This window comes from Brassica napus, chromosome C6 (assembly GCF_020379485.1).
Source record: "Brassica napus cultivar Da-Ae chromosome C6, Da-Ae, whole genome shotgun sequence".
NCBI classification, from domain to species: Eukaryota; Viridiplantae; Streptophyta; class Magnoliopsida; order Brassicales; family Brassicaceae; genus Brassica; species Brassica napus.
This window is the reverse complement of record NC_063449.1, coordinates 44,739,566-44,760,564: the sequence shown is the minus strand read 5'-3', so window position 1 is coordinate 44,760,564 and position 20,999 is coordinate 44,739,566. Positions and strand designations below refer to the sequence as shown.

Genomic DNA, 20,999 nt, shown 5'->3' with positions numbered 1-20,999 from the left:
CCACCTAGATCTCAATTTTAGTGATTTCATATTGCGTTTGATTAGCTCTTTTTTTTCTGAAAAAGGGCATAATTTGAGTAGCTTTATTTATCTAATATTTTTCTGTGAAGATTCTATATAGTTATTGACTTTTTGATGTATAATCTTGTTCATGTTATGCGAGTAATAACTTTCTTTCGTTGTTTTTCAAATACTATATTATAAATTTCGTACATGGCAATTTAATTTGTGCAGACTTTTTTCTTGAAATTTATAGATTTTAATTAATGTTTTTACTAAGATAACTTTGTGTTTTTCGGTCTTTGATGCTCTCTTATTGTTTGAAATTAGTTGTTTGGCCATTTCATATAGATAAACATACAAATGTCGAATTGCAATAATTTATAAGATGAAAGGGTTATTATAGGTTATTATTTTGTTTGTATTTTTATTTATTTTATTATGTGTACCTAGTCAGAAAAAAAAACTTATCACAACTTTTGTTTTTGCTTTGGATTCACAGATATAATCTTGAGAAATTAGAACGAATGTACACGAATTTTTACGGAATAAGGCGGATACCACCCTACATAGACATTTGTTTTTAATACCTTTATACCCCTATAACTTAACAACCCACCATATCGTCTACACTGCACACTGTCAGAAGATATATATATCTCAGCATATTACACGGCATGTATCTAGAAGACTCCGAACCTCTTAAAATAAAGTGAATAAAACATTGCAAAAAGAATGACAGAGAGGGGCAAGTGAAAAATCATCTTTTACAAACGAATTTTCAGTTTAATCTTCTCGAAACTATTACTGCTCTAGAGAAACCACAATCTAAGAGCTAGAGATCAACACCATGGAGCACACGCAACAACCAGAGCGGATGTTCCCGGCCAGTGAAGAACCCGGCCGGTGAAGAATCTATAATAGACGCTCTAGATCCAGGAGGTTGAATTCATGCGATCCAACTCGTATTTATGGCGGCGTTCCACATATAAGAGAGGTCGTCACCCCCGCAGAACCCGTTGTGGTAATTGACTCTGATTGTGACTCAGAATCCGGAGATTACGAATCTCAAGCCGACGAAGCAGAGGAGTGGGAGGCCCCCATTGCAACACCTACGGTTGTAAGGTACTGTGTAAACCATGTACACGTCAGAGATCTGGATGAAGAATGCAAGGTAAGACAATAGATTTCTCCCGGTCAGGGTATGCGACAACCTTATTTGTGTCGGCCAACAAATAAAGTAGCTGCTATTTGTTACGGACTTAGGAATGGTTAGACGCTAAAATAGAACATGCCTGCTAAAATACAAATTAGCAGTTATGTTGCTTGCTAATGAGTTGATAACTACTCCTAGAACCCGTTAACGAAACATGTAGAGGTAACTGATGTTTTCTTAGCATGTCAGTCCGTTCGTTAGCTTTCAACAACTTGTGTTAGGTGCTAATTCACAAGTGTTAGGTGCACTATAACCGCTGTGTTTGCTAACTTGATTGTGCGTTGTAAACATCTTTCTTGGAAGGCACCCACATACATTACCTATTTAGTTGTGACTAAATTACTCCTCCCCTTGAAAATACTGCAGGTAGACGTTATCTGGATGGTTGTGGACGCAACTCATTCTCCAGAAGATTTTGACATGGAAGATGAGGTCGAAGATGAGGCCGTTGATAGCCTTGTACGACTAATTGACCAAGGTCACGTGCTCAACAAGTCAATGTCCGTTACCAGTTATTCTTATATGCGACAAGTTTAATTAGTAGCTATACAAAACTGTAAACGATACTCTTGATTGCATACGCTTTCTCGTCCTGTTCCTATATACCATTGACCTTAACATATATCTTTACTGTTTCCATTAACAATTACTCGCTACCAGTGATTCTTATCAGTGACGAGTGTGATTAGTAGTTATATACAACTGAAAACGATATCTCATTATTTGAATATGCCTTCTCATCATGTTCCCATATACCATAACCCTCAACATATATCTTTACTGTTTCCATTTACAATTACTCACCACCAATTATTTTTATCAGTGACAAGTTTAATTAGTAGTTATGCACAACCGGAACTTGTTCGCCAAAGCATAGAGAGACATGTGAGTCTTGAAAGCCGATTGATCCATGAAAACCTGCCTCACAAACAGATGCTTCTCTGCTTCCTCTTAGTCTTCGGAATCTGTTAAAATGCAAGAGTACCCGTTACTAAACAATCATAACAGCTAAATACACATATTCACACCGGATTACATATAATGCATTTGTTGTTAACAGTTCCTAGTCAATCACAACAACCAACATGTACTAGTATCAGTTACTACTCAAATGTAACGGTTAACACTCTAACCATCACTATCTTCATCTGTTCTGTTCGCATCAGGAATAGGATCGGGAAAGTTTGGGTTCGACATTAGAGGACTATGTCGTCCGCTCGTGTAGCTCCGCTTCTTATTACCTTCGTTTTCATTACACACTTTCTCCTTGTCCTTTATAATGTACTCAAGTATGGAAGATGCCTCCTCGCCGCTGGGGCTCAACTGTTTCGAATGTAATTCCAGAACCCCCATTAAATACACCAACGAAAACCCTTAAGATTTCGGGGTAACCTCTAAATCCATCCATTATACGCTACACAGAGATTTCCGCAGGATTCTCCTTAGCTCCCGATGGTACTTTGCACAATAACCAATCAAAATTAGTTGAGGCGGATAATAGCCAAAAATTTATATCGGAATAGAATCATAGGTTTGTACTTGCCAAATCGCGACCTGTTCACCTTTTTGCCTCGCCTTTGCAAACGGTAGGGGCATTTCGGGGATAATGAACGCAAAAATGTACGGATTCAACTAGTTCTTTTTGCAAACGGGTACTTACTTAATTCCCTAACGATTTGGGTATATTGGCCCAATTGTCCCTATATTCTTTACATTATGGATATTCTTTTATAATATTTGATTAGCTTTGTTTGATAAAAAAAACTTCTTTTATTTTAAAAAGGAATAAACAAAAAAAAGGATGACAGAAAAAATAAACTAAAAATTATTTTAGAATATTACCTAGTTGTATGTGTTTTGAGTAGCTAAACATAACAGCAGTTGAGTAGTTAACTATAAGTTTAAACCAAAATATGTATGAAGGATTTTTCAAAAAAAAAAATGTATGAAGGAATCTTAGTAACATTTTCCTTACCGAAAGTATTATTGTTATTTGCGTTATCTGAATTATATATTGGATGTTAGCCTGAATTTCATATCATTTGAACGTACACAATATTTGAGACTTCAGAATTTTCATCGTCCAAATTTTTTTTGTGTTGATCTATGATAAAATTATTCAATTGCTCTTGTAATTGTACAAAAGTTAATTATAACTCCTAACCCTAAGCTGTTTGACAACGGTTTGATCCATGCTCGGTCAGCATAAGCCGTAATGTTCTGCAAGTGTTGCAGCCTCGGTGTTTTACAGTATCTACCAAGAAAAATGTGTCTAGGATTGTTCTCGGTAGAATCAAAATCACCACCCAATTTTTCATTATAACTTTCAGCAGGAAGCAGCTTGACTCTGTCAACACGTTCAATTAAGTAATCACCGAATCCTGGGGAAGAAGGGAGTATTGTTATTCCTTCCCTCGTCGAATGTTGTACGAAATCCTCATTCTTCTTAAATTTATTATGCTTCATGTGGCTTGAAGAATAGTAATCCAGCCTTTCAATGTTAATTGGTTTTCTCCAGCGGTTCGTGTCCTTGTGGTATGTATAGAATAGTAATCATGCCTTTCAACTGGTGTCCTCCTGCCAACCAAAGACTGACATCACATGTTTTTTGACACTTGTGGTTATGCGACAAAATAATTAATCATAAGATGAACGATGGAGATTTTCCCTTAAACAAACAATGTAAAATCATATGAAAATTAGACCGTAAGGAGACTTAGCACTGTTCCACAGTCCACTTCCAAAACTAAGAAAATCAGCTCATCCATGCATTGGACGTCCCTAACCCGCAGTGGCCAGTCTCTTACTTTGAATCACAAAGATTTTCATGCGTAAGTGCAACATATTTTTGTGAAAATCTCACTCTCAAACTATGCAACAACTGAGTTTAGAATGTAAGAACAATTTATCCAAGATTCAGAAAGAGAATGCAAGTGAACAAATATACCTATTGTGAACCTTTATGCTAAGAATAAACTTGAGCAATCTTTCTGAAACAAAGCTACCATAGCCAAAGGAGTATCTATTGTGTTCTGAAGTAATATATCAGAATAACACTTGACTTGAAAAATACATGTGGCAGCATAGCACGCATGACCCATTACACAAATTGGGCAACACTGGTATCCACACCTCCATCTCCCGATACAACTTCACCGTCCAAAATCCCAAAGCATCTCTTGTAATGGGTATTCCTGCAAGCAAATATTATGTGGTAATTATTTGTAAATAGTAATATTACCTGAGTGGAAAATCGAGTGTAAATTATTATGATTATGCTCAATAATAAATTGCTTGCAATACATATCCATTTGATATAAATGTTCTGTTTACAAATATCAAAAGAGCACCTGCAAGAACTGAAAGAGATGAAGAACTATTTAAAAAAAAAAATACATGAAAGCAGGGGACTAAGACTTACTGGAGTGTACATGTAAGAGAATGAATAACCCAGCTCCTACATGCAGCAGTAATGAAAATGTAAACCCATATCTTCTTATCTCAGCTACAACCGATAAGTGAAAAAACAACAAATCAAGCATCGAATATCTGAAGGGAAATCACAACATACGTTAGCAACAGTTGGTTTTCAATAATCTGAGGAAAACATGATATATAAGCAGAGAAGATCCTTACGTTGGTGATTTGCTTGAGATGTCGTTAACAGTGAAATAAAGGAGATGAATCAGACCGAGGGTCTGGATCTTCTCACGAATCATATCATGTGTTCGTGGAGCTGTAAACATAGTTTTGACTTTCGTCTTTACATCATTCTCACTAACCTGTAAACACAATAAGAACATGTAAACCAAGATCTATATCATGGAATCTTAAACGATGGTGAAACTACAATCCAATATGTTGACGAAATTATTGAACCCAGAAATGGTATCAATGGAGGATGAACACTGATGTAGAGTTAAAAGTTAAAATCTTACGTATATAGATTGGATAGGCTTGAGATCCACGACTTGGATGACAATATCAGATCGATTCGAAGACGAAACAAAGGATAGGTTTGATAGGGTCACCGAGTTCTGCGTTCTCTCTCGGGTGAAAACGTTCGGTTTGTGCTTTAACTGAAATGGAAACCCTAAAGGTATGTGCTTGTGGGCGATTGAATAGCTTATAGTTGACATGAAGAGGAAAGGATTTTGTAAAGGTAGTAAATGAGATTCTGCAAAGGAGTTTATATAAAGCGAAGAACAATGGGAGTCAGAACGATAACATCTCTAACTTGTAAGGAAGGAGTAATGAAGGTTATTAATGTGAAAGAGTGGGTCAACTTAACTCCAACGTAACTGTGATTTTCAGAGACAACATAAATTTCGATCTAAAAATGGTGAAGATGAAGTGGATTCTGGAGAGTCGCGCTTTGCCAAGCAATGGATTCGTATGGAAGTGGGCCACATCGACTCAGATACATAAATATTGGCGTGGTTCAGACCCGGAAATAAGTGATGTGGCAGAAAGACAATCTCTGATTGGCCTGAATTTTCAATCCGACGTGGACGCGTTTAGAAGGCTTGATATCTTGCTTTTAGTATTGTTAGATATTTAAAATGACCTGGCACACAACTAGCTGAAAAAATTAAACTCGTTGAAAAGGAGAGAGACAGTCCGATGTGGCGTAGTTATGACGACTTTTCTTTGATTGGCTGTGTTTTAGTTTTTTTTTTCTACTACATTATTTGATTCAATTATTGTATATTAAAATATTTATTTTTAAAAAAAATTATATCAAAATTTATCATTTTTCATATTCTATAAATAGAGACTTGTTTCATTAGATTTGGACACAGAAAAAAAAATCATCTTTAGCCTCTCATAACTCTAGTTTCAATATTTTTCTATCTTCTTTGAAAAAATGGATTCCAACCAAAACTCTTCTAATAATATCCAAAACCCTTCAAACAACCCTTTTAACTATCTGATATACCATGGATTTGACTCATTTTCATCCATGGTATATAAGTATCTTACTATCTATATATTATATATTCTATCATATTAGGTATGTTTTCAGGTTCATGAGTAACTTGGAGTAAAATAATGATTATGGAGCATTTAGGAGCTTAAAATAGGTTGACCATTAGAGGTCGATACGAAGAAGAAGCAATCGTTCGATGCACATCCAGTGCCGTCGATCGCTACAGAAGAGAAGCCACGACGATTGAAGATTATGATCGATCGATGTACATCCTGTACCATCGATCGATGTCGAGACGCGAGATGTGCGACTTGGTTCCAGCCGACTTTAAACCCAAAGCTTTACCAAATTACAAGATTACCCCTGACGAGCTTTTAACCTAATATTTATATACTTGCCTAACTGTTAGGAGGCAAGAGAGCTTTTGGCCACCATTGTATTCTTATTTTCAGCAGAGAGTTTTAGGAGAGAAAATCATAGAAAGATTTGTGATTGGAACTCCATTGATTCATCTATTCTATTATATGCAGTTTTTATCTATATTTTGTGTCATGAATTGATTAGGTATGTCTGAGTAGTTCACTTGTTAGATTCAGGGTTCAAATAGGTTAGAGGGATTAGCCCCAACTATATATTTGCTAAGTTGTGATATTCATTGATTGATTGTTCATTAATGTTTTTTTTAGCCTTGCTAACTAGAACATGAACCTAGGAATTAGCATGAGTCAAGCATCCTTGACCATCATGTCCTGAATCTAATTTGTCATGCTAGGACTGCTAGAGAGATGCTAACCGTTGATCTAGGAGACTAGTGATCATTATCAACATGCGCCTAGGGCTTAGCTAGAAGCATCGATCGATATTGTCTTCTGACAATCGATCGATATTGCGAAAGGTGTATCAATCGATATCCTTATAGGATCATCGATCGACACTTTCTTGTTATCAAAAGACGACAGTTGAGATCCAAGATCTAGTTAGTTAACCAGTGAAACATTGTCATCGCTGATCACTGTGATTAAGGAGTTGAGCTCTAATATATCATGCATGCAACTGTTAGGCATATATAGGATTATAATCTCCAACACATGAATAGAAACCATGCATCTAATATCTTCCAATAAGTTACACCCCCAATCATCTTGTTAGTCGAGCAATAGATTTGCTCAATTAGGATTGTTATTTACTTTTAAACCATAAAACAACAAACACTTAGAATTAATAATTTTACTACATTTAATAGGTTCCCTAGCTCCTTGTGGATTCGATCCCTAAGTACTGCAACTGAACCTCTTATATGAGAGAGTAATTCACTCATTAGGGTAATTTGAGTGGTATCACTATCTGAATCCCAACAACTATCCATTCCAAAATTCGTTTCCTAGCCCTAACCAACCCCAAAACATACCAAATTATGGCTTTCCACCAGGTTTTTTCATGCCGTCGGCTGTTCCAAACTATCATCCATATTACGGTTCGCCGATGTCATATTCATCTCAACCACCCACTTATTCTTCTACTCCGACGGATAAAGAAATTACTTCGAATGTTGGAGCAACTGAATTTTCCGAGTTTTCTACACAAAGAACTCTTTGTGGTATGGGGTTAATGAAGCAACTCTTGGTGCAGAACAAAGTGGGTGGTCGGAGCAAGATGTATTGGCGAAAGCGCAAGAAATCTATTCAGGTGGTGGTACCGGAAATTTCAATTTAATGAAAGAATGGATCGATGTCGATCAACCACGCTATGGTAGTCAAGTTGGTGGGAATAGTGGCTTTAAAATCAGTGGATCCAAGAGAACCCACGATAGTGATGCTAGTGACTCCAACTCTGTAGGATCCACTGCTCGTCCAATGGGAAGGGATGCAGCAAAGAAAAAAGCTAAAAAGAAAGGCAATGGCGTAGCCTTGGAAGTGGTCAACGAAGATTTTAATGAATTCAAACAAATCAAGGCTCAAGAGTTTGAACGCTTGGAAAAACTACCCATGTTGCAAGAGGAGGCAAACCAAAGGTGAAAAGAGGCAATCCAAAGACAAGTGGAGGCAAACCAAAGGCAAGATGAGGCAAACCAATTGATGAAAGAAAAAACTCGGCCTAAGAAGATGAAAATGTGGCTGAAGCTAAGTGAAAAAGAACATCTCAATGATAAGAACAAAGAGATGTTCCAACATTTGAGCGATGAATTATTTGGAAATTAATTGTGGTCAAAAGTGGTTGTCTCCATCATTATACTAATTATGCTATGTGTTTTTTTATTATTTGTGTTGTATGCTTATTAATGTATTGTATTGAATTTTAAGTTTCTGTAATTCTATTTTTTTAATAATAACTCTTTATATTTTTTATAATTAATAATTGATATTTTTATTGAAATTATAAAATTAAACATAAATTAATTAATCATTTATATAGCTTTTAAATATTGCAATTTAATTTAAACTAATAATTATTATTAATATGTAATTACAAAATAAAAGATGTAAAACAAAACAAAAATATGGAAAATAAAAATGGTAGGGTAAGGTGTTGAATTTTATTAAACAAATCATTATAAAGTATAGAAAATGAGTGGGTGTTGAATTATAAAGTGGAAAAGAGAGAAACTGATGTGGAAGAAAGAGAAGATGATGTGGATGTGTTGTGTGTTGAACAGTACCGGTCCGGACATCCGTGGCGCTTAAAGCACAATGCCAATATGCTGCCCCTAACTATAACTTTTTTTTCTTTACGCAATATGAATATATAATTCTTAATGAGCTTCAACTTTGAAAAACTTCTTTCTGCAGAAGCAACTGAAATCGGAATTGTTAGTAATATACGATAAGCGATCTCTGTGTTTGGATAACAACCATCCATTCTTTTTAGAAATTCCAACATCTGGATCGCCCTTGTAACTTCTTCTGGTAACATTCCTCTTAGATATTGAAGTTCCATAAACAAGTGTTTTCCATCTACATCAAAATGTCCATCATGCTCTAGAGAAGCTTCAAGCTTGGCACAAGATATCATCAATTCATCATCTTTTCTTGACTTTAGCCTTTTCAAACCAAACAAAAACCCTAAGATTTCTTTGTACCGCTGAAACTGCTTAAATCTAACCCCAAGTGACACTATAGCTTGATCCACAAAGTTGATGAAATAATCAATCCTAAAACTCTCTTCCGCGTTTAGCCGGTAACTATCATCAACTTTTTCAGCATCTTCACGAAAATGCTTTTTCTTTTTTATCACCCGCTTTGGCTTTGAAGAAAATGTTGGTTCGATCTCCATGTCAATGGCAATTTGCATAGCTTCAGCTTTTGCTTTCTCAAAACCAGTTTCTCTGTAGCCTTTCTAGTAACCAACAAGCCCTCCTAACTGGATAATAGCAGCCTCAAGATCCATATCCTCTGATTGTAAAGATTTGCTCACTGTATTGACTACATAAAGAAAATCATACCAAATTACCATGCCAAACAAGAACTCAAATCTTCCAATTCCATGTGTTTCACTTTCTGCAAGACACTCAGCTTCACTACGATGTCCAAGATTACCACTGTTCTCTGCTAAGTAAAACAAAGCCTCTCGTATCTTTACAGCTTGAAACCTTATTGGTTTTACACTAGCAATACGACTTTCCCAACGAGTCTGTGATAATGGTTTTAAGTGTAGTACCTTTCACCATCTCTCTGTAAACTTCCCAGTTGTTGGTTGATGAAAACAAATTGTATAAACGTTGCACGGTGCCAAAAAATGAAATTGCTTTCTCAGTTGAAGAAGCCATGTCACAAAGAGCAAGATTGAGACTATGACACCCACATGGAGTGTAAAATGCCCTTGGATTAATATCCAGCAATCTTTTCTGAACACCCTTATGCTTTCCTTTCATATTAGACCCGTTGTCGTAACCTTGTCCTTTTACATCACCAATATTTAACTTAAGATCAGCCAATGCATTTTGAAGAGTGGTAAAAATTCCTTCTCCTGTTGTGTCTTTGATTTCCAAGAAAGACAAAAAGAACTCTTCAACCTTTGGTGAATCCGTAGAAACATCTACACATCGAATTAAAAAAATTCATCTGCTCTTTGCGACTTATATCAGGAGTAGTATCCAAAATGATTGGAAAATACTTTGTCTCTTGAATCTTCTTTAAGATTACCATCTTAATCTCATTAGTAAGTAATTCTATCAACTCATTCTAAATCTTATGACTAAGATAATGGTACTGAGTTTCACATTTGTCAACCCATCGAATGTGCTCCTTCATTACTTCATCAAAGCCTCCAATCATCTTAATAAAAGCCAAGAAGTTTCCACTGTTTGGATCACTGACCTTTTCGTCGTCTCCACGAAAGGCTAGATTTTTTTTTCTGCTAGAGTCTTTACCACTGCAATTATCCTCAACATAACATCTCTCCAATGTTTTTCTCCTTGTTAATTGCCTCCTCCAAATGCTTATCAATAATTTCACTCTTTTTCAGCCTCATTTCCAGCTCAATCCAGCAGCTCATGCAAACATTATGGTTGTAAGTAGTTTCATGATTTTTCAGCCTATGTGAAGCATTTCTCCAATCATCATATCCATTAGTTACCAAAAGAGGAGGAAAGGTTTCATGAGTGAATAATTACAGCAAAAACAAAAGATTTTATCTTTAGATTTTGAGTAAACTAACCATCTCCTGTCTTGTTTCTCTCCATTGCTCATCCTTCTTGTATAACATGAATAAGTGAAACATCTTTCAATACCATCTCTTGGAAAAGGATAATCAACTGGATATATTGTAGGTGGACCTCTCTCAACCAAATAATCTCTCATTCTCTGTTCAATTTTCTTCAAATTTCCAAGATCATCCATATCAACATCTTCATGGAAGCTTCTAATATCATCAACTTTCTCTTGGGATTCTATGTTTTCATTCTCAGATTGTTCTTTATCCACATTCATACAATCTGCATCATCTCTAGCAATTTCTTCTTCACTCTTCTCATGAACATCTTCTTCAATAACAAACTCTTCATCTTCAGAGGTTTCATCAGGTTTAGAACTTTTAGTTATTGTGACATACTTAAGCATAGATTTGATCACTTCATCTTGTCTGGCTTTTTTGTTCCTATTTTTAGCTCCACTTGATTGAATTCTTATTCTGTTTCCCGGAAGCATTCTTTACAGACTACAATTCAAAAACATTAAAAAGAAAAACATAATTTAGATAATAGACACCAATAGATTACATATGCTAGAACATAAAACAAGTAAATCACAATCAAAAGTTAACGAAAACAAAAGAACAAAGAAAAAAAAAACTTACATAGATTCAGAGAAGATGGAATATGGTTGATAGGCAGAGAAAAATAAACAAGAAGATTGAAAAAGAGAAGATGGAACGTCAATTGTTAGGGTAAACAAAATAGGTATTATTGTAACTTATGTTTTTAATCATTTAATATAATCAGTTTGAAAAGGTAAATCAATCTTCACGATCAACTCTTTTGGCTATTGGCAAAAGTTAGAACAAAAAAAAATTGTCAATTTGCCTTTATTATAGACGAACAGAAAAAATGGTAAGAGGAAGAGTCAAAGAAGAGTCAAACCCGGGAGTAGAGAAGAAATACGATATATAATAGCCACTGCACTAAAGAAAATCGCTGTACAATCTGTCCCTAAAATATTTATAAATCTTGCGTCCCAAGCCCTTGTTTTATGGGCTTTAGCCCAGGGCCGGGCCTGGTGTTGAATCTATTGTATATAGTCTTAGGAGCAAATTTATGCTTAAAAAAAAAAAAGAATTTGTGCTTCTCTGAGTCTCTGTCATCACTGCCTACCAATCGGACTGAAGAGGTAAGCATAACGTGACAGACTGACAAGAGAACTAGGAGCCACTAACGTCACTGTCTGGAACCAAAAAAAAAAGATAGGGTAAGGAATTTGAGAGCATATTTCCGACATCATATTGTGCAATATTGTAAAGATAACATTAATATTTTTTTGACATCTTGTAGAATTAGAAAACATTAATTTAAAAAAAAAAACTCTAATCGGGCAGAGAAATAATAGGAATTAAATAGCAAAATTTCATTTAAAAACGGACTTAATATTTATATTCTCAAGTATTTCAACATTAGCCACAAACCCTAGGAAAAAGAGGGACAGCTCTAAAAATAAATAGAGAAAACCATAGAGAAAGCATAGATATCAACGACGGCTCCACAAGAAACCCTAGAAAACAGGAACACACAGAGAAAGACAGAGAGAGTTTGTTTACATTCTGTTTCTCAAGTTCTGTTATATTATTTTCTTCTTATTATTATTTTTTTGCTTTAACTTTGGTTCTTCTTATTACTTTCCGGACTCAAAAAGAAAAAAAGAGAGGGAGAGAAGATGGGATCAGATGGTGTGACGCCTCCGCTTCTGATAACAGAGCCAAACACGACGATGATGCGTGTTAAGGGAGAACTGAAGAAACAGCTATGGCTTTCTGCTCCTCTCATTGGTGTCAGCCTCCTTCAATACTCTCTCCAAGTCATCTCCGTCATGTTCGTTGGCCATCTCGGCTCTCTTCCCCTCTCCGCCGCCTCCATCGCCACATCCTTTGCCTCCGTCACCGGTTTCACATTCCTCGTACGTTCCTTTCTTCATGGTTACTTTCATAATTAGTAGTTTTGTCTTTCTGTGGGGTCCTTTAAATCCCCCTTTTTTTTGTTACTTAGAGCATGTTTATTGGGGTAAACCCTAAATAGGTTCTTAGTCAATATTTAAATATTAAAATCAAGTTAATAGTTTATGTTAAGAAACACCTAATTTTAGTCCTTCAATGGTAGTTTCTTAAGCTAAGGGTTCTTAAAAAAATTGTGATAGAAAAAATGTTTAAGATTGTGATTGATAAACAAAAGGAAAAACATGAAAGAGAACAAGAGTTTGTGATAAATGGGATCCTCTTCCTCCCAGAGAACAACCTGAGCATCACATTTCTAAATACCACATTTCTAAATGCTCTCCAATGAAATAGGCTCGTACACAATTGGCGGAGAAACAAATACACCACCATTACTGACCTGAAACTGTTTGTTGATGCTGTTCCAACACTTTTATCACACCGATATTTATCGCATGAGCATCTCTTGAAACCTCTTGGTCATCACATGCATCGAATCAGAGAGAATGTATCTTATTACAATCTCAACAGATTCATCCCCACCAGCGTTCATGCCACTTACCCCGGAGGATGCTACCACCAAAAAAGTCCATGGCTTTTTCTTCTCGGCATGGAGCTTAGAACCATTTTCGAGAGAGCCCGTTCTTGGACTTGCTGATCTAACATCAACACTTTTCTGGAAACTCAACTGTTTCTCAAGCCTATCTACTGCCTTAGAGCTACTACCAGCTTGGGTTGTGGTTAAACGAACGCGAACCTGAACACTTCCAGAACGGACTGGCAAACCCATAGGCTGATTCGTATCCTGTCCACCAATCGGTAACAGCACATCTGATCACCAACAGTAGTCTCAGATACAGTCTCTGGTTGCGACTCAGGCTCAGGCTCCAGCTCTCCTTCACTACAACAACACAACAACTTGTGAGCATACAAAAAGACCGACCCTGATTCATACATATATATTGATACTTTATATGTATATGTAGGGTTTAACTCTCTTCTTCTTCTCCTCGGCTATCAAGTCGACAATGGCGTCTTTTCTGACTTCTCCTTTAACAAAGCCCAAACCTTTCTTCCTCTCTTCGCCTCCACGGCCTCTAACCGCACCACCCTCGTTGAGTTTCGCCGGAATCCAAACCATAAACAATAAGAAAAGATCATGCTTTGAGCAACAGAGTAAGAGAAATTGGATTGAATCGAGAAAATCTAAAGAAAATGCGATTTGAGGGAATAATCTGAATCATAGTATAGATCAGTGATGAGAAGGAAGAGAGAGGGAACCTGATTGATTTTGATCGGAGTCGTTGGCGGAGATGCAGATCGGGAGGAGAGGAGAATAGAAGAAGAAACACCGAGAGAAGAAAATCCTTCATCCACTAGTTTTGTGACACGTTTTTACTAAGATACGTGCCTTCCTTCTCTTAATTAAGGGACGCATCTTGAGTCAATGTTTTTTTTCTCTTACTTTAATCCTAAATAACCTAAGCAACCTTCTTAAGAGCCATGGATAAACCTGCTCTTATATGCATGTGTCTGAATCAAGATGGTTTATTATTACTAGCGCATGTCATCGTACTGAGTATATGCAAGTGAAGCATTCGATGCAAGTGAAGCATTAGATGCAAGTGAAGCATTAGCCTATCAACCACAAAATTAGAAAAAAAATATTTATAAAATAAGCTTCCGAATTTATTTTTAAAATTGTATAAATCTTTACTAAACCGCCTATAGCTCTCAAAAACTTTACTAGTCATGATTAGGACTTTTTGCAGAATTGACCTATAACTTAAAGTCAAACACAAAACTAACCTCTTTTTTTTTGAAAATTGGTTTTGCCCTATTCACCCCACAAGTTCATATAATTTACGAAAATGCCATCAATTTTTTTTTTCTTTTTTTTTCGAAAATGAGATTTTTACTCTCTCACCCTCTTCATCTTCAAGTAATTACAAAATTGCCATTGTCATCAATGTCACAACCACCATGAACAACCAATTTGAAGCTCTTAATGCTCCCAAAATCGATTTACCCTTCTTCTTTTTCCATTCTTGTGAACTAAACACAACATATCTCTCACTTTCTCTCCACAATGAGCTAAAAAAACCCTAGATTTTGATTCTAAATTTTTTATGGTTCATAGAGTCATAGAAGCTAACGATTCTGGGTGGGTTACTTTCGTTTGTGATTCTGTGTGCTTGGAGAAGCCTTATATATGCTAAGGAACTTATCTCACCAATTTAAGGTATGACATCGAGTTTTTTTTCCAGATCTGTTCGTCAGACGACTTACTTGGGAAGTCGTCTGGCTGTAGACAACTTACCTGGAAGTCGTATGGTCAACGCAGAGGTTATTTTACAATTGACTTTGAAATTTGTAACCTGAGACGACTGAAAGTTAAGTCGTCTGTTTTTGTTTGGTTTCAAAAAAATTTCCAAAGAACCTAGACGACTTACATTTCAGTCGTCATAGGTTAGTTTTGCATTTGACTGGATAATTTCAGAAGTTTGACTTCCCCAGACGACTTACATTTCAGTCGTCTGGCGAAAATTAAAATAATAATATTTTTTTAAAAGTAGACGATTTACAGTTAAGTCGTCATAGGTTAGTTTTGCAATTGAAAAAAAAACTTCAAAATTTAATTATACACAGACGACTTATAATTCAGTCGTCCACGAGATGACTTACTTGTAAGTCGTCCAGGATTTTTTTCCGAGATTCTGGTCAAACCTCGTAAATCCTGGACGACTTACATTTCAGTCGTCTCGTGGACGACTGAATTATAAGTCGTCTGTATATAATTAAATCTTGAAGTTTTTTTTTCAATTGCAAAACTAACCTATGACGACTTAACTGTAAGTCGTCTACTTTTAAAAAAATATTATTATTTTAATTTTCACTAGATGACTGAAATGTAAGTCGTCCAGAAAAGTCAAACTTCTGAAATAATCCAGTCAAATGCAAAACTAACCTATGACGACTGAAATGTAAGTAGTCTAGCTTTTTTGGAGTTTTTTTTTAGCCAAACAATAGTAGACGACTTAATCTTCAGTCGTCCGAAATAACAGATTTCAAAGTCAATTGCAAAAATAACCTTTGCGTTGACCAGACGACGTATAGTTTAGTCGTCTGGACAACTTAGATTGAAGTCTTCCGCGTCTTCTCCGCTAATTTTTAAGTCTTCTACGTTAGTTTTTGAATAACTTGTATTTTTAAGAGTGATAAGTAACTTCAAGATATGTAAAACTCATATTTACAAAATATGTTCTCTCCCTTAGTTTTACTAAATTTGACTAAGTTTTTCAACGCAAACTTATAATAAAATATGATATGCTTTGACTAGTTACTATTGTTTGTTTCAATCTCTTAACTATTATTGTTATAGACAATAATGATGACTATTGTTATGACTTGGAAGAAGGGTTAAAATGCTTCTTAAAATGTTGTATCAATATAAAGCTACCAACATTCTTGTTTATTAAGATGAGAAAAAGGCCATTGGAATTTATTATTGCATATGAGAGATCCAAAGATAAGAAAAAGGCTACTGAAGTCTATTATTTCATTGATTTGTAAATGTGTAAACACATTGTTAGCACATTTAATACATCTTGGAAAACATTATTACTGATTTAAAAAAAAAATCACAACTAAAAGAGTAGACAAGCAATTCACAGAACAGACCACAAACAAAACTATTATAGATCATTCCTCTACAAAGACAAGCTTGGATTCCACTTGAGTAGACAAGACCACACGACTTTTAAGAAGTCCAGACGACTTCTAAGAAGTCCAGACGACTTCCAGGAAGTTCAGACGACTTTGTCAGAAGACTTTTAGGAAGTTCAGACGACTTCCAGACGACTTTACAGGAAGTCCAGACGACTTTACAGGAAGTCCAGACGACTTCACAGGAAGTCCAGACGACTTTGTCAGAAGACTTCCAAGAAGTCCAGACGACTAACAGGTAAGTCGTCCCAGAAGTCTTCCAGATCTGAAAAACCTGCATATTAAATCCAGATCTAAAAAACCTGCATATCCAAAAACGTTCAAATGGCTTAAAAACAGAAAAAATGAGTGAAAGATTAGATAAATCTACCTTTACAGAACACACAAAAATACATATCTAAAAATAATAGATCTACCTTTAAATTAGTGGAAGATGAGTACCATCTAATTAAAAACCTGCAAAAAAAATAGATTAGTAAGAAAGACATGAGACAAAACTGGAAAATTCATATAAAGTTTGGTGTTTTCAAGTCAAAGAGATTAGAGTGGGTTTGGAGAGTTTTAGTTTGGGGAAAAAAGTAAGAACTTTATACAACAAGAAGTTACCAAATGAAGAAAAATCAGACATAAGAACTTACCAAAACGCTCAGATCTATTATGAAAGGGAGACTTCGTCAGAAGACTTCCATGACGTCCAGACGACTTCCTGGAAATCCAGACGACTTCCTGGAAATCCAGACGACTTCCTGGAAGTCCAGACGACTTTGTCAGAAGACTTCCAAGAAGTCCAGACGACTTCCAGACGACTAACAGGTAAGTCGTCCAAGAAGTCTTCCAGATCTGAAAAACCTGCATATCCAAAAACGTTCAAATGACTTAAAAATAGAGAAAATGAATGGAAGATTAGATAAATCTATATTTATAGAACACACAAAAATAAATATCTAAAATTAATAGATTTACTTTTAAATTAGTGGAAGATGAGTACCATTTGATTAAAAACCTGCAAAAGAGATAGATTAGTAAGAAATACATGAGACAAAACTGAAAAATTCATATAAAGTTTGGTGTTTTCAAGTCAAAGAGATTAAAGAGAGGTTGGAGAGTTTTAGAATGATGAACATTACATTTTTGTTGAAGCCATTTGAGAGGAGGAGAGAGAATGTGTAAATTTTTCTTTATATAGGGAGACAAAAAATCCAATTAGGTTAAATATTTTTGACTCAGACGACTTCCTGGACGACTTACATTTCAGTCGTCTGGTGAAGAAATTAAAACAGGCGACTTACATATAAGTCGTCCAGAAGAGTTTAATATTTTTAGCGGGAAATTAAATATTTTTAGCGGGAAACTAAAATAGAAGACTTTCCAGACGACTTACAAGTAAGTCGTCTGGTTTAAATTATTTAAGCGGGAAATTAATTTTTTAAAAAAAATTTTAGGCGGGAATATTTGAACGACTTACATGTAAGTCGTCTGTTTTAATTTCTTCACCAGACGACTGAAATGTAAGTCTTCCGAGTAAAATGATCCGGTTAGGTTAAAACGTACATTGGTAAAATTAAATGTTCGGTACGATGTGGACGACTGAAATATACGTCGTCCGAATAAATTATTCAACAGACGACTGAAATATAAGTCGTTCACACCCTAAACATAACCCCTAAACTTAATTATCTAATTAAAGACTTCGTAAAATCAAATCAAACTTGAAAAGTGTTTATTATACACATAAATAAACACATATACGTGAAAACTAATTTTTGAAAAAAATATTTTAGTTTTCCAAAATCTAACCCTAACAATACATACAATACTACAACATATGTTTGTCAAACTCCTAAACCAAAGTATTTCATGATTCACTACTTCCACTCATCTATCTTCAAAACAAATCAATTTTATCATATCTTAATTTATGTCACTTAAAACTGTTTATAATTACTTGATTTTTATTTTTCACGCATCAAAATATTTTTTTACAAGATTTATAAATTATTTTTAAAATAAACCGGTACCAGACGACTTACACTTCAGTCGTCTAGACGACTTCCAACATCTCAGACGATTTACTAGGGCTATATTCGTAAAAATGGCTTCTGTTTTTTTGTTTGGTCACAAAGGGCTGAGCTGTAATTTCACTAGACTTTTAGGTTAGTTTTGCATTTGATTCAAGTTTGGGTATAGGTTTGAGGTTAAAATCAAGTTGTGGGTTAATTTCGGTAAAAAGCCCTCATGATTATTACAAATGTACATGCTTCTTCATTGTCATGTTCCTCTGTTGTGTCTGAACAGTTGGGAACAGCTAGTGCTTTGGAGACACTATGTGGCCAAGCGTACGGAGCAAAACTGTACGGGAAGCTAGGCATTCAGATGCAAAGAGCAATGTTTGTTCTTCTACTACTCTCTATTCCTCTCTCGGTCATTTGGTTTAACACGGAACGTATACTCGTGCTTGTTCACCAAAACAAAGACATTTCAAGTGTTGCTGGCTCGTACGCGAGGTACATGATCCCGAGTCTCTTTGCGTACGGACTTCTTCAGTGTATCAACAGGTTCTTGCAAGCGCAGAACAACGTGTTCCCTGTGTTTGTCTGCTCTGGGATCACCACTGGTCTTCACTTGCTGCTTTGTTGGTTGTTTGTCTTGAAGACGAGTTTGGGATACAGAGGAGCTGCTCTCGCGATTTCCATCTCTTACTGGTTTAATGTCATTCTCTTATCTTGCTACGTCAAGTTCTCGGCTTCTTGCTCGCATAGCTGGAAAGGGTTTTCAAAAGAGGCTTTTCATGAGATTTATGACTTTTCTAAGATTGCTTTTCCTTCAGCAGTTATGGTCTGGTAAGCTGTTGAAACATAAGTTCATGTCTAGTGTATCTGGCCTGGAGTTAACCTGTTCTGTCTTTGTAACAGTTTGGAGCTATGGTCCTTTGAGCTTTTGGTTCTAGCTTCAGGGCTTCTTCCTAACCCGGTTTTAGAAACTTCTGTTCTTTCAATCTGGTAAGTTTCGGTTAACTGGTCAGACCCCAGGGGATTAGTCGGTTGGGTCTCGGCCAGCCGGACACCCCAGGGGTATCCAAAAAAAAAAGTTTCGGTTATTTTCTTGTTTGTTTCTCATGGTTCCTACTTCTTTGTTATAGATTGATTAACACAAGTTCTTTTAATTTTTCAGTTTAAACACTTCACTAACAATTTGGCAAGTCTCAGTTGGTCTTGGCGGTGCTGCAAGGTAAGTACATCGGTAACAATAAATATAAGAAAACATTTAAAGAGTATTGTTATACCAAACTTTGGTTCTTGTTCTTTGACTTGCAGTATAAGAGTCTCGAACGAGTTAGGAGCAGGGAACCCACAAGTGGCAAAGCTGGCTGTATACGTCATTGTAGGTATAGCAGTCGCCGAGGGTATAGTGGTCGTGACTGTTTTGCTGTCGGTTCGGAAGGTTCTAGGTCGAGCTTTTAGCAGTGACCCGAAAATCATTGCATATGCCGCATCCATGATACCCATTGTGGCCTGTGGAAACTTCCTAGATGGTCTCCAATGCGTTCTCTCAGGTTCTTGCACACTCTCTCAACACAATCATGTTTTTGTAATATAACAAAAGATTGGTTTTGTTTCCTGGCTTTGTTTGGCTTATATTTATTTTTCCGGTTAATCCCGGTTTAATGCAGGGGTTGCCAGAGGATGTGGATGGCAGAAAATTGGAGCGTGCATAAATCTTGGATCGTATTATCTTGTTGGAGTTCCGTTAGGTTTAGTGCTTGGTTTCCATTTCCACATCGGTGGTCGGGTAATTACCAAGAAAACACCACTTCTGGAATATTAGCCAATACTTGTTTATAGCAACTATTAAAGTTGTGTTGCTATGTCATTTTTTTGTATAGGGGCTTTGGCTTGGAATTGTAACGGCACTAGCTGTTCAAGTGTTGGGTCTTTCCTTGGTCACTATATTCACAAACTGGGATAAAGAGGTAACTTTTGTTTTTACCTATCAACTGAGCAGTCCAAGTTTATGTATATAAGCTGATGAGATTCTGCATGTTTCTTCTTTTGATACGAATAGGCAAAGAAAGCTACAAACAGAGTTGGAGACAAAGATGATACAATTCCAAGATGAGGAAAAGCATTGGATTTGCAAACGTTAAGGAATAATGAGTATGTTGATTCTTCTTAGAATTCATTCTGAGACATTAGTCCATATATGCTATTATCTTTCACTTGTGATTTGTGAACTTGTGCCTTGTGGTATGCCACTCGCGTCGTTGCTTGTGCTAGCGGCGTCCTTTTGGCGTCAGTTAGAAAAAAATTGGAATATGGGTAGTTGTGAATGAGGGCCTGGCTCTCGGTAAACTACAGCGTGTAAAGAACAAGAATCCCTATACTCACAAGAGTCTACAAAAGGCAATAAGCACAAGATTTTTCTCTCCAAAAAGTTATGGCTTATCATGATCTCTTGTCATTTTTTATGCTTTTGTTTATCTTTTTTTGTGAGCTT

The 20,999-nt window shown here is 36.0% G+C and overlaps 2 protein-coding genes and 1 long non-coding RNA gene across 4 annotated transcripts; 1 reads left to right on the top strand and 2 right to left on the bottom strand.

Annotated features, from left to right (window-relative positions):
* Window positions 1–3,323: 3,323 nt before the first annotated feature.
* On the bottom strand, window positions 3,324–5,613 carry BNAC06G34540D. Its single transcript, XM_013845775.3, has 4 exons — window positions 5,155–5,613; window positions 4,853–4,998; window positions 4,638–4,765; window positions 3,324–4,410 (listed from the first exon to the last, which is right to left on the bottom strand). The coding sequence occupies exons 1-4, from the start codon at window positions 5,353–5,355 to the stop codon at window positions 4,262–4,264; spliced, it is 624 nt and encodes a 207-aa protein (XP_013701229.1). The 5' UTR covers window positions 5,356–5,613; the 3' UTR covers window positions 3,324–4,261.
* A 6,608-nt stretch (window positions 5,614–12,221) lies between these two features.
* LOC106406575 (protein DETOXIFICATION 17) lies at window positions 12,222–20,936 on the top strand. Its single transcript, XM_013847268.3, has 9 exons — window positions 12,222–12,379; window positions 12,485–12,745; window positions 18,801–19,345; window positions 19,418–19,504; window positions 19,677–19,733; window positions 19,820–20,058; window positions 20,176–20,294; window positions 20,389–20,475; window positions 20,568–20,936. Exons 2-9 carry the CDS (start codon window positions 12,506–12,508, stop codon window positions 20,619–20,621), a joined length of 1,428 nt encoding a protein of 475 aa, XP_013702722.2. The 5' UTR covers window positions 12,222–12,379; window positions 12,485–12,505; the 3' UTR covers window positions 20,622–20,936.
* On the bottom strand, window positions 12,980–14,659 carry LOC106406576. Of its 2 annotated transcripts, none has more exons than XR_007325310.1 (2): window positions 13,749–14,659; window positions 12,980–13,680 (listed from the first exon to the last, which is right to left on the bottom strand). It is a non-coding gene; the product is annotated as an uncharacterized LOC106406576 (long non-coding RNA). The 2 variants fall into 2 exon arrangements; XR_001281575.3 differs by having other exon boundaries at window positions 13,774–14,659.
* Window positions 20,937–20,999: the final 63 nt, after the last annotated feature.